Source organism: Oryctolagus cuniculus, chromosome 1 (assembly GCF_964237555.1).
Source record: "Oryctolagus cuniculus chromosome 1, mOryCun1.1, whole genome shotgun sequence".
In the NCBI taxonomy this organism is placed as follows: domain Eukaryota; kingdom Metazoa; phylum Chordata; class Mammalia; order Lagomorpha; family Leporidae; genus Oryctolagus; species Oryctolagus cuniculus.
The window spans coordinates 115,898,915-115,913,776 of NC_091432.1; the positions used below are offsets into that span (position 1 = coordinate 115,898,915).

The 14,862-nt window shown below is 48.9% G+C and overlaps 1 protein-coding gene across 16 annotated transcripts in view; it reads left to right on the forward strand.

Moving 5' to 3' along the window:
* The window catches only part of GRAMD1B (GRAM domain containing 1B), a 272,813-nt gene that overhangs the window by 172,294 nt on the left and 85,657 nt on the right, over positions 1–14,862 (forward strand). The window contains exon 1 of one of the 16 annotated variants that reach the window (XM_070047562.1): positions 5,700–6,579. The exons of 14 other annotated variants lie outside the window; for them this stretch is intronic. In XM_070047562.1, the coding sequence (XP_069903663.1) occupies positions 6,557–6,579 (23 nt within the window). In that variant the 5' untranslated portion in view covers positions 5,700–6,556. Of the gene's footprint in view, positions 1–5,699; positions 6,580–14,862 lie in introns of those variants that run through there. One more of the 16 variants, XM_070047575.1, reaches the window with a different exon arrangement.

Below are 14,862 nucleotides of genomic sequence, written 5' to 3' on the forward strand. Positions count from 1 at the left end.
TAGTGTCTTTATTGGATCAGGGAAGGAATGACACCAGGGTGGGTGAGAAGGCTCAAGGAGACCGGGAGAAAGTTAAAGCATCTGAAATCAAAAAGGACTTTTCCTACCTTCATTCCAAACCCAGGAAAGGTTGGAAGAAACCATTGTGGCAAGAGGCTTAGCATAATACAAATCAAGTTTATGATAAAGCAGTATCACTAAATCTGGAGACACTTTTGTGTGTGTGTGTGTGAATTTAGATTTGTTAAACACAGGTAACAGAAAACATTGTCGTGGTCAGACCCTCCAGCCCCCACCAAATGTGTTCACAACACCCAAGGAAGGTGGGTGTTGTTTCTGATTACTCTGCTTATTTTAAAATTGTTTCATCAGTTATTGAGCACTTATAAGGTGATCAGCTTTCTGAGTGTTGAGTTTATCATTTCTTCCCTTTTTTATTTTGTGGATGTATGTATTTTATTTGTTCTTCGTGTATATATGGAATCATACTGTTCAGGCAGAATGACAGAGGCAGGGGAAAGGGATAGGCAGAGATATCCTCCATCCACTGGGTTCACTCCCCAGATGGCCAAAATCACCAAGGAGTGGGCCGGGCTGAAGCCAGGAGCCTGGAACTCTGTCTCAGTCTCCCACAGGGGTGGCCAGAGCCCAGGTACTTGCACCATCATCCACTGCCTTCCGGGGTGCATTAGCAGAGCAGCCTGGACTTGGACTGACTTGATAGTGGATGCTGGCGGCCCAAGCAGTGGCTTAACCTGCTGCACCACAGTGCCGGCTCCCTTTCCTTTGTCTAACGCTGTATTTCTGAAGTTCATCACCTCTTGCATGTGGCAGTAGGGTATACATTCTCCAATGTTCTATGCTGTTTCACTTTAAGGAAACACTGCAAGGTGTTTATCTTTTTTGTTAGCAGATATTTGATTATTTGCAGGTTTTCTGTTTTCTTTTGTTTGTGCTACTACACAGAGTACTGTGTGAAGATTCTGTGCAGGTCTTCTGTGATTAGCTGTCCTCACTTCTGTAGAGGTCAGGTGTTGGGGTGCAGTTGTTCAACCTTATTACATGATACCAAATAATTTTCTAGGTGGTCAAACCTGGATATGCTTCTTCTGGCTGCTGCTTCTTCCTCTTTTCTTTTTTTTTTTTTTTTTTTTTAAGATTTATTTATTTATTTGAAAGGCAGACTTACAGAGAGGCAGAGGTAGAGAAAGAGAGAGGTCGTCCATCCACCTGTTCACTCCCAGATTGCCACATCAGCCAGAACTGCACCGATCCAAAGCCAGGAGCCAGAAGTTTCTTCCACGTTTCCCACGTGGGTGCAGAGGCCAGGGATTTGGGCCATCTTCTACAGCTTTCCCAGGCCATAGCAGAGAGCTGGATCGGAAGTGGAGCAGCCGGGACTCAAACTGGCACCTCTACAGGTTGCTGGCACTGCAGGTGGCAGCTCTACCAGCTACACTGTCGCTCCCCATCTTCGTGGAGGAACGACACAGGACCCTGCGCTGTTCTTTTGTCTGCTCGGCCCTCCCCGGGTTTGCTGCTGGTTCTTCCCGGGTTGGCTACCATCCCTTCCACCTCCGTGGAAGGGCGGTTCCCCCTGCCACATTCCCCACTTCCGCGGGGGAGCGGCACACCGCCGGCCGGCTCTCTCGGGGGCTGCACAGGTGTTCCTTCAGATAGATGTTCCCCTTAGATGTTCCTGGTGCATGTTATCTCTCTCCTCCTTTATAGTCCTCTTCCACCAATCCCAACTCTGCTACCCACACGCCGAGTACGCTGCTCTCCTCCAATCAGGAGCAGCTCCTGCAGCTTGTCAAGTTGGTGAGAGGCAGCTGGGTAGAAGCTGTTGCCTCCTCTCCCAGCGCCATATTGTGGGAGAGCAGATGCATAGAATAAGTCTTAATTCCAGTAACTTAGTCTAGTCCGAGTTGCTCCCCACATACACCACAGCACCAGTCCCTCTGCTGGCTTCTTTCCAACACTTGATATTGTTTGACTTTTCAATTTCCATATCAAATAGGCCTGAAATGGCCTCTCACTGGAGTTCCAATTTGTATTTTCCTGAGTACTAAGAAAGTTGGGTATTTTTTAATATGTTTATTGATTGCTTCCTCTTCTGAAAGTGCTTGTTCAAATCATTTGCCTATTTTTCTAATTGTCTATCTTTTCCTTCTGGGTTTATAATATATTTTTTAATATTTTGTTTTCTTTTTTGTTGTGGGAATTTTTTTTAACTTTTATTTAATGAATATAAATTTCCAAAGTACAGCTTATGGATTACAATGGTTCCCCCCCCATAACTTCCCTCCCACCCGCAACCCTCCCCTTTCCCTCTCCCTCCCCCCTTCCATTCACATCAAGATTCATTTTCAATTCTCTTTATATACAGAAGATCAGTTTAGCATATATTAAGTAAAGATTTCAACAGTTTGCACCCTGTTGTGGGAATTTTTAATAAATTCTATAAACAATTCCTTTTTCAATTAATATATGGGGGAGCATCAAAAAGTTCACGAAAGGTGGGCATTATCTTTTCATTCCATTTTCCGTGAACTTTTTGAAGCCCCTTTGTAGGTTGCAAATATTTTCTCCCAGAAAGGTTTTGTTTCTTCTCTTTATGTAGAATGATCAGACATTCTTTTACTGTGATTACATGTAGCATTCCCTTATAGGTTAGTGTGAGCTTTGAGGGGATTCTCAGGCTGCAGGCAGTGAGGTGGTCGAGTTGTGATTATAATTTATCAGATCATTTTTTCTCGTTTGTTCAATGTCAAGGCTCAGGATGGGCATTTTCCATTCAAGCTGCTGTAGTTCCTTGTCTCAAGGTGTGGAGCCCAGCAGGGCCCTTTTATGAGAGCTTGTCTTTGTAAACCACTCACCATCAGTGGGCTTTTAAGTTAACTTCTGTGCCCTCTGCAAGGCCAGAAAAACCAAAACCCAGACTCATTGATTTCTGCCATCACTGCATTTTTGACCCCCCCCCTCTCTATATATATATATTTTTTACTTTTCTTGGTAGCCCATCAAGCATTGAAAAAAAAAACCTTGTGTTTTTGTTCTGCCTTGCTTACCCAGCATCTCTGACACCTTGTCAGATCAGAAGACTTTGGGATCTGGTCTTCTCTGAGTGGTGCTTCTCCTTCCTGAAACAGGACCGTGCAAGGGCAGCTGGTTTGCACAAAGTCCAGCAGAAGCAGGAGAATCCGTAGGTTCGTTCCGGGTGATGTGTCCATGTCCACAATGTCCTTACTGGTCAGGGAAATTTTCAGAACCATACAGACTGCTGTTCAGGGGAAGACCAAACAAGGAAAGTTCATAAATTGAGGACCATTGTAGGAGACCCTGATGAAGCTCCTGATTCCTGGCTTCATCTAGGCACAATCCTGGCCATTGTGGGAGTGAACCATCAGATTTCTGTCCCCCAACCCCCGCTGTAACTCTGCCTTTCAAATAAATGAAATAAATCTTAAAAGAAGAGCTGAGGGGACCTAGAAGCAGATGATTGTCATGCCGCTGCCTGCCCTCATCCCCTTCCCTTCATCCCAGCATCACACACTCCACTGAAGCCAGCCAACCCATCAGTAATAGAAGAGGCTGGTTGACTTAGTCTTTTTACCAATTGTCTGGATTCTCTTTATTTTAGGAGGATGTAAACTCTCATAAATCAGCATGTCTGATACATTTTTAATAAGCATATTTAGTGATTAAGAGAATGAGTTTTGGGGCTGGAGTTGTAGTGCAATGCCGACATCCCCTATGAGTGCCAATTTGAGTCCTGGCTACTCCACTTCTGACCCAGCCCTCTGCTGATGTGCCTTGGAGGTCAGCAGAAAATGCCCCAAGTACTTGGGCCCTTGCCACCCACATGAGAGACCCAGATAGAGTTCCAGGCTTCTGCCCTGGCTATTTGTGGCCATTTGGGGCATGAACCATTGGATGGAAAAATCTCTCTCTCTCTGTCTCTCTCTCTCTCTCTCTCCCCTTCCCTCTCTCCCTGTCACTCTGCCTTTCAAATAAATAAATAAATCTTTTTTTTTTAGCAACAACAAAAAAAAAGAATGGGTTTTGGAGTTGGGCCTGCTTGTGTTCAAACAAGAATTCCTCTCTATGTAATCTTTAGCTGAAAGATTATCTGTGAAGATGTGATCATTGTTGCTACATCATATGGATGTGAGGATTAAATGAGGTAACGGTATGTGGCATACTTAGCATGATAGCTGACATAAGAAGCCCTCAATACGTTCTTATTAATAACCATGAAGGGGTGTTAACTAAAAAGTAAACGCTGGCAAATTGTAACATTTAAAGCTTCGGCCCTGGCTTTCTGTGTTGTCTGTGCTTGCATCAGAAGGTGAGCTGGCATGAAAATGCTTACATCCACCCGAGTACAATCAGTGATGCTTGTCTAAGGCAGGGGGTGGGAAACCGCAGAATCTTTTGGTCTGGTTCTATCAAGGCAACCGCAGGTAGATTCGAAATTCAGTAAATGTATAGCAGGTGCATTTTCACATTGATAATTGTGTTTGTCCTGTGAATCATGCTATAAATACCCCAGATAGCCCTTGGCAGCACAAAAGGTCTGTACCCCAGGTCTAGGGGCTGACTCCCAGGACTTGGGAGTTCCACTGTGAGAATTCCCTAGACAGTAAGGAGCAACTCTGTGCATTTCTGGACTCCATTGTGCCCCCTTCTGTACCTGTGCAGTATGACCTGGGGACAGATTCAAGCAGCTTTAAAGGCATAACTGGGGAAACGCTGGCATGTGTGTGGCCTGGGACTCTGGATAGAGCTTTGGGAGGACTTCTCAGAAAGCTCCAGCCACCTTAAGGAGTGTTTCCCCGGACCATTTGGACATTGGCACAAGTGACTGCCTCATTTCTGGTGGGCTTGAATCAGGTCACTCCAATTCAACACTTGCTTGTAGTACCCCTACTGCGGGCAAGCCTACAGGGGCGGTGCCGAGCTGACTGGGGAACTGAGCGAGCCTCCGTGCCTTCACGGAGCTCGTCCTTTAGAAGGCGGAAGGCAGCGGATGAGCTGGAACAGGTTCAGAGCACCGCCCGCCCGCCCGAGAGACTCAAGTATAGACGGAGCGGTACAGTGCAGGGATGTCTCTGGGTTGTTTTGGAGCCAGTTTTACTGTAAATGCTTATCATGGTTCAGTTGAAGGTTGCTATTTCATAATTAATCTCCTCTTTGTTCTCACCCATCCGCGGCGTTGCTGACCCACATAGTACCGCAGGGAGGGACAAAAGGACCCACGGGGTGCTTGGTGCTGGGACCTCAGGGCCAGGGCCCCGGGGATGTGATTTAGGACAGCCACTTCTCCCCTTTGAGTGATGCGTGTGCTCGCGTTGAAGTTGAAAATCCCAGTGCTCTCTCCCCTGGTGCTCTTGTAGTATCTCATTCTCCTGGCAGCCCGGTACTGGTGGATAATGTAGATCCCTAAACCAGGCCTTTGTGGCCACCTTAAAAGGATCCCAGTCCCAGGTGACCGAAGGCGCCTCTGAACCAGCAGAAGTTGCCGCCTGACCACCCGCTCCAGTAGTCGAAGAAATTTCCCCAGCAGCGGAAGGGAACTGAGCGTTTGGTGCGTTTGGTGCGCTGCGAACTGCCTGGGAGCTCACAGCCCAGCTAGCCCCGCCCCACCGCGCTGCGAGAGCCCGGGAGGGTCCTATTTAAGGTGGTCTTGTGCCGCCCGCCTGGGGGCACCTGAATGCTCCCCGCAGGCTGCCCAGGGCCTCTCAGGTTGGGATTCCCACATTTGCAGAGGACCTGCGATCGAGGTCCCCTTCCACCCCGACCACCGCCCCACCCCTTCCACACCACCGTGGCTCCCAGGGGTGGGGAATTTTGTTGTGGTGGGTGCCACAGAAGTGCTCATCTTTAGGGATTTCCCCCTCTCTCATCTTTCTTCCCCGTGTTCCTCACTTACCCCTTCCCTCTCCCTGACATCTGTCCCATCCTGGGATAAAACATGTGCTGTGTCTTTAAATGGGCGGAAGTGGCTGGCAGTGCTTTGCTTGGGTACTGCATTGATTAGGAGATTATATGGAGCTGCAGGAGCTGCCGCCTGGGGGAAGAGAGGTGCGGGTTCTGCCTCCTCTGCCTGTGTTCTCCTCTGGGGTGCTGCTTGGTTTCTCTCCCCAAGGCTGCCTGGAGCCGGTGCGAGGTGAGGGTGGGTGGGTGGCCGGCCAGCAACTCCTGGGCTGGCTCGGCGCGGCCCTGCCAGCCTTACCCATCCTCATCAGAAACTGGCAGTGGCAGCCACAGCTCAGGCAGGCGGCTCCAGCCCCGGGCAGGATCTGCAGGCGCTGTCCTTGGCCTCTGAGCCGGGCTTCCTGCTGGGAGAAGGGAGAGAGGGAGCTGCTGCAGCCGTTCTCCGGGCTCCCTCTCTCCTTCTCTCTGTCTCTTCTTTCTCTTTCTGTGTTCAAGTCACATTACATGGGATTCTGTTCTTTTGGGACTCCGTCATCTTTTCCAATATGTCCTGGGACCTACGGAGCTGTCACAGGGATGCTAAGGACACAGTCGGTGGGCTGTCGTGGCTGTACTAATGAAAGGATTCAAGCTCTCCTGGTAAGTGGAGGGGGGACGAGTCCTTCCCCTTCTGCCCCCGCACCCCTCCTGCAGTCTCCTTCAGGGAGGCCTGTCTCACTGGCCTGGGGGGCTATACTCTACCAAGTTGGGGTCCTCTTCCCAGCTCACCCAGTCTCTGTACCACTGGCTGCAGTATCCCCTGACAGCATCTTCAGGGGCGGAGGTTGTGTAAGTTGGGGGCTGTGGAAACTGTAGCTGAGAGGAGTGCAACTTGGAGGGTCTAGGCGCCTGTGGAACTTTATGCGGGAAGATCCCTGTGTCACCATCTGTGCACCTGCAGGGGGCTGGGGTGCGGCTCTTCTCTGTTTACCCTTGAAGGACACCCTGGGGTGGGGAGACACCCACCTGGGCATCTCTGATCTCTTAGAGGCTTTTCTAAGGAGAGAGAAATGAGGGGGGCCGGGCTTCATCTTCCAGAACGCCTGGTATCCAAATGAGAGCGTGCCGCGCCCCATGCCCGGCACAAGCACATATCCCTGGGCCCCGGCAAATGGCTCTCCTGGGTTTAATATTGTGACATTCATGGCACTTCTTGCTGTGTTCTCGCTGCAGAAGTAGTCAGAACATTATTAGCTTCCATTGATAGAATCAAAGCTTTACCTCTGCCCCTTCTCCTTGACCCACCGAGGATCCGAGGGTGGGTGGATTGGCATTGTTATCTGGTGGAGGGACTGCAGGTTTTGCTTGGAAAACTTTGTGCTACCAGGGATCTAAGACCCCCACAGGACAGCCTTGTGCGGCTGGCTGCATTGGAGGCCTCCCTCAGAGGAGATGAGCTCCTTGGGCCAGGGAGGGAGCTTTCTCTCCTTGAAGAGGGTAGAGAGTGGGAGGAGGAGAGCCTGTGAGAGCTCCCTGCAGGATGCAGGCTGCCTTCACTGCGGTGGGCTGGCCGTCCACAAGAAGGTGACTGGAGGGAATCTCTGTGGGTGGGAGCCAGGGGTCACTGTCCATCAGTTCAAGGCTTGGAATCCTAGGCTGGTTCAAGACCACATCTGACTTTCCTGAACCCCTATGCTAGATTAAACCTGGACAGACTCAACTAGCCCAGATCTCCTCCCTCAGATAAAAGGGTCCTTTAACAGGTCATGAAAAGGCACTTGGCTGAAGTCAAAGCTTAGTTCCTATAAGCCAAACTCGAAAGAACTGGGAGGCCCCGAGAGGTGGTGGGCATCACTAACCACCCAGCCTGGAGCCGCTTTTCCTGAAGCCTTGGTGTTGCGCTCTCTCTCATGTTCAGCCTTTGTGCCGTTGGTCCTCCTCTGCGTTTGAGAAAGAGAGGCAGAGCTATTGCGGCCACCCTTGCCCTTGAGTCCTTGGGGCCAGGTGCCCAGTCCTTCTGGGTTGCAAGCTGTTAGCAGAGCCTGTTGTCATTGGGAGCTGTAGGGCTGCAACAGTAGCTAGAACTGCCCCTTTATGCCTCCGTGGAGCTGAGTCCATAGCCAGGATGAGGCCTCCAAGGAAGTCCCAGGTGCTGCTTGGAGAGCAGGGATGCTGGGCTCTTTCATCAGAAATCACCTTGGCATCCTGCTGTGCTCCTGCCAGCAGCACACTCAGCCTGGGACCGAGGGGTGGCTTGGCTGTCATTCAGGATGAGACATCACTTTAACACGGAAGGCTTCTAGGCTGGGTTGGTCCCTTAGGGATAAGCAGAAATGTTTGCCTTTGAAAACCTGCCTCCAGTATCTCCTGATGCATTTCAACAAGGAGAGCAATGTTAAGCTGGGAAATGTAATTGGGATAACCTTGTCTTCTTAAGCCAAACAAAATTGTTGAGGATGGGAACATCTTCCTATTTATGTCTGCTCACACCCTGTTAGCCACCCTCTTAGTAAGTACAGATATATGGGCCCAGGGGCCAGACCTTATGGGTGTGCAGTATATGTTTTGGTTCATGGTGCTCCCCTTGGTGGTGTCTCATGTCAGGGTACCTCACGTTCTTCCAAGAGGACCACTTTGCAGAAGCAACATGACCCATGGCTCCCTTGTTCTGGATAATGCTGTCTACATGTCGGAGAGGGTGAGAGTAATGGGCTTGATAAGGATTGAATCGTTTCTGAAAACATTTCTAGGATGCCTACTGTGTGTTCATCTAAAAGTGATGATGATACTGGTAATAAGAATAGCAGCAAACTGGCATTTATTGACACTTACTGTGTGTTGAGTGCCATAGCAACATGGGGCTGCCAGCATTGTGATTCAGGCCGCTATTCTACAGATGGGGAAACTGACACACAGAGGGGAAGTGGCCAGTGTGAGCACAGAGTTAGGAATCTGCAGCCGACTTGTCTCCCCCAGTGATTCACCTGCTCTGCTGTAGCGTACTTTCCCCTGTATATCATGTTGCACTGTAAGCTTGCTTCTCTCCTGCTCTGCTGTGTCTTGGTCTTATAGTCATCAGTCAATTAACCAGGCTTTTCCAAGAGTGTAGAGATGCGTTATCTCAGTTGATTCTTACTCTAGCCTCATGACATGGCTGGTTTCTCCTCTGCAGACCTAGGGGTACAGTGGGGTCAAGCTTAAATTTATGCAGCTAGTTCATGACAAATCCAAGATGTAAGCTCTTACGGCCTGACCATTATTTCAGGTTGAGGACTATCACAGCAACAGTGAGGTGTGTCTGTATCAGACCTGCTTTCCCCGAGAGCAGGCTCAAGGTTTAAACTACTCATCCATATCCCTTCATTCTACAAATGCTGATCAAGTATTTTTCTAGCCCTCTGCCTAGGCGTTATAGGGATTAAAAAATATGAGGGCCATTGCCTTGACCATTTAGGGATTGGTAGTCTCACAGATGGAATGAGAGACCCTAGCACACATGCACACGCACATCAGTAAGTGCTCAGGGACAGAGAGGCGCAGCGGCCGCAAACGCTCTAGAAGCTGCTTTCAGCTGGCGTGGCAGGGAACGCGTCTTAGGGAACTTGGTGCATGAAGGGGCCTTAAAGGCTGGACAGTTAGGTAGGTGAAGGCTGTACTTTGTATAGTACTTCCATAGCCCCTCACGTACGGAGTAATGAACTTGGGATGGGGATGCTTTTAGATGAAGATGGCCGTGAGAGATGACTGTGATGGACAAGTGGCTAGACTGGGAGCCAGAAATCTCCCCCAGGAAACCCTCTTCCTGGTTAAGGCAGGAGCTCTAAGCCATGGCACAGGGTGCTTGTGTGATGGCTTCTGCTGCTTACGTGGTGAGCAATGTAAGGGCAGTGGTAGAGGCGGCTTGGAGGTGGGGGCGGGGTGCGGTTGCCTGTGCAAACAGGTTGGGCTGTGGCCAATGCAGAACTGTGGGTCACGGAGCAGTTTGGAAACAGAGGAATTTTTGTTTTTAAAGAACGCAATATCCATCTTGTTCTCGCTTCTCCGTGGTTAATCCTGTTTCCTTTCCGTGGTGTACAGTTATTCCTAATTCCTGTACAGCTTGTGAATCTCATACCCTCAGAAAGGTCTCTCCGATCTCTCCAGACTGCCTTGGTCCCCACAGGACTTGGCAGGCTGTAGTGACATCTGCCGGGATTCTGATGCTTCGTGTCCCTGGTCCTTACATCTGTTGTTGGGCTTGGTGGTGCAGGTCCACAGAGCATGGGGACTGTGACAGACCTTCGGGAAAGTCCATGTGCTGGAAGAATTTGATTTTTGAATTCAGAGAGGTTGTAGCTTTTGACACGTAGCAGATGAAGTATGTCTGTGGTGAGGTCTCAGGCCTACATTAGATAAATTTTGAGCTTCTCTTCGTGTATATGTGGGTGTGGGAAGAATTGTGCTGCTTTCACACTGTTTATTTAGGAAGATGGAAACCTACTCTTTATATACTTCCAAGGTAACTAGAATAGAATGCCTTTTTTTTTTTTGCATCCTTCCATACATCATGGAAATTAATAGTGCTAGTTTGTTACCTTGTTACCCAAGGTCAACTGTGCACTGTACTCTTTTCAGATCTGTTCAGTGGAGCCTTGTTCTTTCTCTAGGTCTTGTCTAGACCTAACAAGGGGTGTTTAAAAAGTCCAAGAAGGGTGAATCAACGGTAAAGGAAGACCTTTCTCCCTGTCTCTCTCTCAATTTCCACTCTGCCTGTCAAAAAAAAAAAAAAAAAAAAAAGGAAAGAAAAGAAAAAGTCCAATATAAAATGTATATCATGAAAAAACCATGCATAGCTTTCAAAATAAACTTACCTTCCTTAAAAAAAGGTTGTATTTATTTTTGTTAATTTAAATGGCAGAAAGATGGAGAGAGAGAGAAGAGAAGAGATCTTCCATCCATCCACTAGTTCACCCCCTAAATGCTCACAACAACTGAGGCTGGGCCAGGCTGAAGCCAGGAGCCTAGAATGAAATCTGGGTCTCCCGCATCAGTGGCAGGGATTTGAGCCATCATCCACTGCCTCCCAGTGTGTGCAAGAATATAAAGCCTGAAAAGAAGCCGAGCAGACACCCAAACCTAGGCACTCCGATAAGGGATGTGGGTGCCCCAGGTGATGTTAGCCTGCTGCACCACAATGCCTGTGCCTAAACTTGTCTTTTATTTCCGTTTGTCCGTGAACTTTTTGACTGCCTTGGGACAGCAGTGGAGGCTCTTCCTGTGAGAAGTTATATTCTGTAGGAATAGGGAGCTATGGATGTGGCCTCTGCACGTATTCACAGTTCCAGGCTTCCCAGCTCCTGCCAGCTTTCCCAGAGAGTGGGCTGCGGTAGACTGCTGAGAGCTGACTCCTGGATGGGAGTCTTGTAGCCACCTTTGGGCCTGCTGTGTGGCCTTGGTAGGTGACTTCTGCTTGCCTTGGGTGCTGGTGGTTTTGAGAGTGGCATTAAATGACGGTACTGGGCAGGTCAGTGGGTCTCTCAGCTGCCTTTGTGCCCGTGGTGTGTAAAAGGCCAGAGCAGATGGAGCACATCACAGCAGGTGTGATGCTGGCTGCGGATGCCCCTCTTCAGCCAGCAGGGGACACTGAAAATAAACCTTCATCTGGAAATATTAAATGTTCATCTACAAACATGGCACAGCAGGCACGTCCTCCTGTGAACACTGCAAGGTTTACTTTATCGCTTGGTGGGAGGGGGCTGGAGTTTTCCTGTGGGCCAGGAAATCCAGCACACCGACTGCTGGCTTTCTCAGTGCTGTGTGAATGCCGTGAGCAGGCAGCACAGCTGTGGGCAGCAGCCATCTTCTGAGTGCACCGGCTGCCCACAAGGAAAGCCTTTCCCCACCTCTCACCCAGGTGTCTCCGTTGGAAACTACGCCTGGCTTAGCCCAAGAAGCCGTAAGCCTTCTTTGCTTTGCTCTTGCCATCAGCATCATTGTTTAGGAAGAGGGCTGGTTACTGTCGTAGACTGTAAGGTGCGAGGTGGCAGGGACGTGACACATGGAGACCTGAGATTCTTCAAGGCTGCTGGCTCGGAACCCTTCTTCCCTGCCATTAGGAGACTTCTTGTCATCAAGTTTGTTGCTGGGAAGGATGATTTAGAGTTTCTCATGGGCAACATGGAGGCAAGAAGAGCCCTTCTGGTCCATGACTGGATTGTCCGGAGGCTGAGCCTTTGCTCCCAGTTGTTCAGGTGATAGGATGTGGCCCACTAGGTGCTGCCAGGTGTGGTTATGTTTATTAATTTCCAATTCTATTCTTTTGTTTGTCTGCAGGAAGATGTTGGATTAAATTGGATAAGCTAGGTTATGCCATGATAACCACCCCCTGTAGCTGAACACGTCCTAAGAGGGGTTCTTGATCCCTCCAAGTCCCCTGAGGCTCTGGGAAAGTTTCAGGAAGGTCCAGGCCGTGGAATCTCCCAGCATCTCCACAGTCCCTGGAAGAGGGAGGAGACTGCAGGTCATTGGCCAGGTTTAGTCACAAGGCCTTGCCTGACTACAGGGAGGCTAGGAAATAGGAGCTGCTGGGGGCAGGAGGAAGAACTAGACATCGATAATAATGCCTGATACTAAACATCCCTGATCCAAATCCATAGTGTTATAAAATCTGAAACTGTTGAGCGCCAACGTGATGTTGTGAATGGAAGCTTCTGCACCTGACTGTGTGATGAGTTGCAGTTAAAATGCAGGCACACTAAAAATGTATGAAATTACCTTCAGGCTATATACACAAGGTGTTTATGAAACAAAAGAATTTCATGTTTAGACTTGGCTTTCATCCCCAAGATAACTGTATATGTGTGTAAATATTCTAAAATCAAAACAGTTCCAAAATCTAAAAACACTTCCAGACTCAAGCATTTCAGGTAAGGGATACTCAGCTTGTAGATGATTGCTATATATATAAAGATTTATTTATTTTACTTGAAAGGCAGAGTTACAGAGAGGCAAAGGCAGAGAGAGAGAGAGAGAGAGAGAGAGAAAGAGAGAGAGAGGTCTTCCATCCATTGGTTCTCTTCCCAGATGGCCGCAATGGCTGGAGCTGCACCAATCCAAAGCCAGGAGCCAGGAGCTTCTTCTGGATCTCCCACGTGTGTGCAGGAGCCTAAGGACTTGGGCCATCTTCTACTGCTTTCCCAGGCCATAGCAGAGAGCTGGATGGGAAGTGGAGCAGCCAGGACTCGAACTGGCCCCCATATGGGATGCTGGCATTTCAGGTGGCGACTTCACCCACTATGCCACAGCGCCAGTCCCAACAGTTATATTTTAAATGTTATTAAAGTCATAGTTATTTTTTGAGTATTTACTATTATATGGATGTTAGAAGGAAGGAAAGTAAGGCACAGAGAGGTGACGGTCACATGGCTGGTGGCCTGACAGCACAGTCTATGCTCTGTACCACCAGTTATAAAGAACTGGAAGGCAAGTCTTTGCTAGTGAGGACAGAGAAGACAAAATACTTCTGAGAGTCAGAGTATCCTGTGGTAGTCTATGAAGACAGCATTTAATGATAGTAATTATAATTTGCCAGAGACATGCAAGAAAGGAGAGGGGGAGAGTGGTCATGGGCAAAAGAAACTGAGAAGTACTGAATGGTGGAGGTAGGTTATAGAATGTAGGCTACTAAGATTTCCAGAGGGATCAGAGGGTTTTTCAGGTAGGGCAGAGGCAAGACTGGGCTACCTACCTGGGCGTTTGGCCTAGTGGTTAAGACACCAGCATCCCACATGGGATCACCTGGGTTCAGGTCCCAGCTCTGGCCCAGGACTTCAGCTTCCTGCTAGTGCACACTCTGGGTGGTAATGGTGATGGCTCAAGTGATTGGATCCTTGCTATCTCTGTGGGAGATCTGGATTGAGATCCTGACTCCAGGCTTCAGCCCCAGGAACAGCTGCCACTAGTGCGGGTATTTGGGGAGTGAACCAGTAGATGAGAGTTCTCTTTCTCTGCTGTCTCGCAAATTAAACAAGACAGTGAACAAAGGAAACCCCACAGCCACAGAAATGGGTGTGAAGGAGTGGTGGAAGGGAAGACCAAGCAGCCTAGGGAGGGATGTGTGTGTGTGGGGGGCGCTAGGGTAGAAGTGGAAGGGGCAAAGCAGGACTGAGCAGAGCTTCAAACGCTTGGCTGAGACCTGTGGCTATGCCAGGTTCAGTGGAAGAAGCCCTCGGGCTCAGGACAACCAAAGAGCATGGAGTCGCACTTAGCTCAGCGGTGAGTTGCCGGGGGTGAGAACGGGGTGCTCATAGTTTGGAAGCATTAGCGAAGCAGAGCTATAGAAAGTACAATAGCAGCATTGCTTCTGTGAGCTCTCTCTCCCCCTCTGTCTCTCTCTCCTTCTCTCCCTTCCTCCCTCCCTCCCTCTCCCTCTCTTGTTTCATATACCCTCACACAGCCCTACAGGAAATGTGGTATTTAACACATTTTACAGGTAAGAAAACAGTCTCATATTTAAGTAATTGGCCCAAGACCACATGGGAAACGGCAGGACTGGGATTAAAGTGAAGACGTTGAGCCCTTCACTCTTTGTCCCTGACCCCTACCACCTCTTGAGAAAGTGGGAATCAGATCTATTGGGTCAAAATCCGGAGCTCTAAACTGCAAGATTCAGACCGGGCTTGTGGAGCAGCTGGGACTGTCCTGGTTGGAGGTGCTCTCCTAATCAGTAGATGATGTGGTGGAGTTGTTTTACCTGGTCTGCTCATCCCATAGGGAGCCAGGGACATGGGCAGAGCTGAACTGGTAGCTGTCTCTCCAGGGCTGGGTCAGGATTTATTTTAAAATTAAAAAACAAAAACAAAAACAAAAACAAAAACTTGTGTAATGTTTTATGCATGCAAAAGAATGCATAATTTATCCATACAGCTTAAAGAAGAATAACTAAACAGTGTTCACCATCCAGCT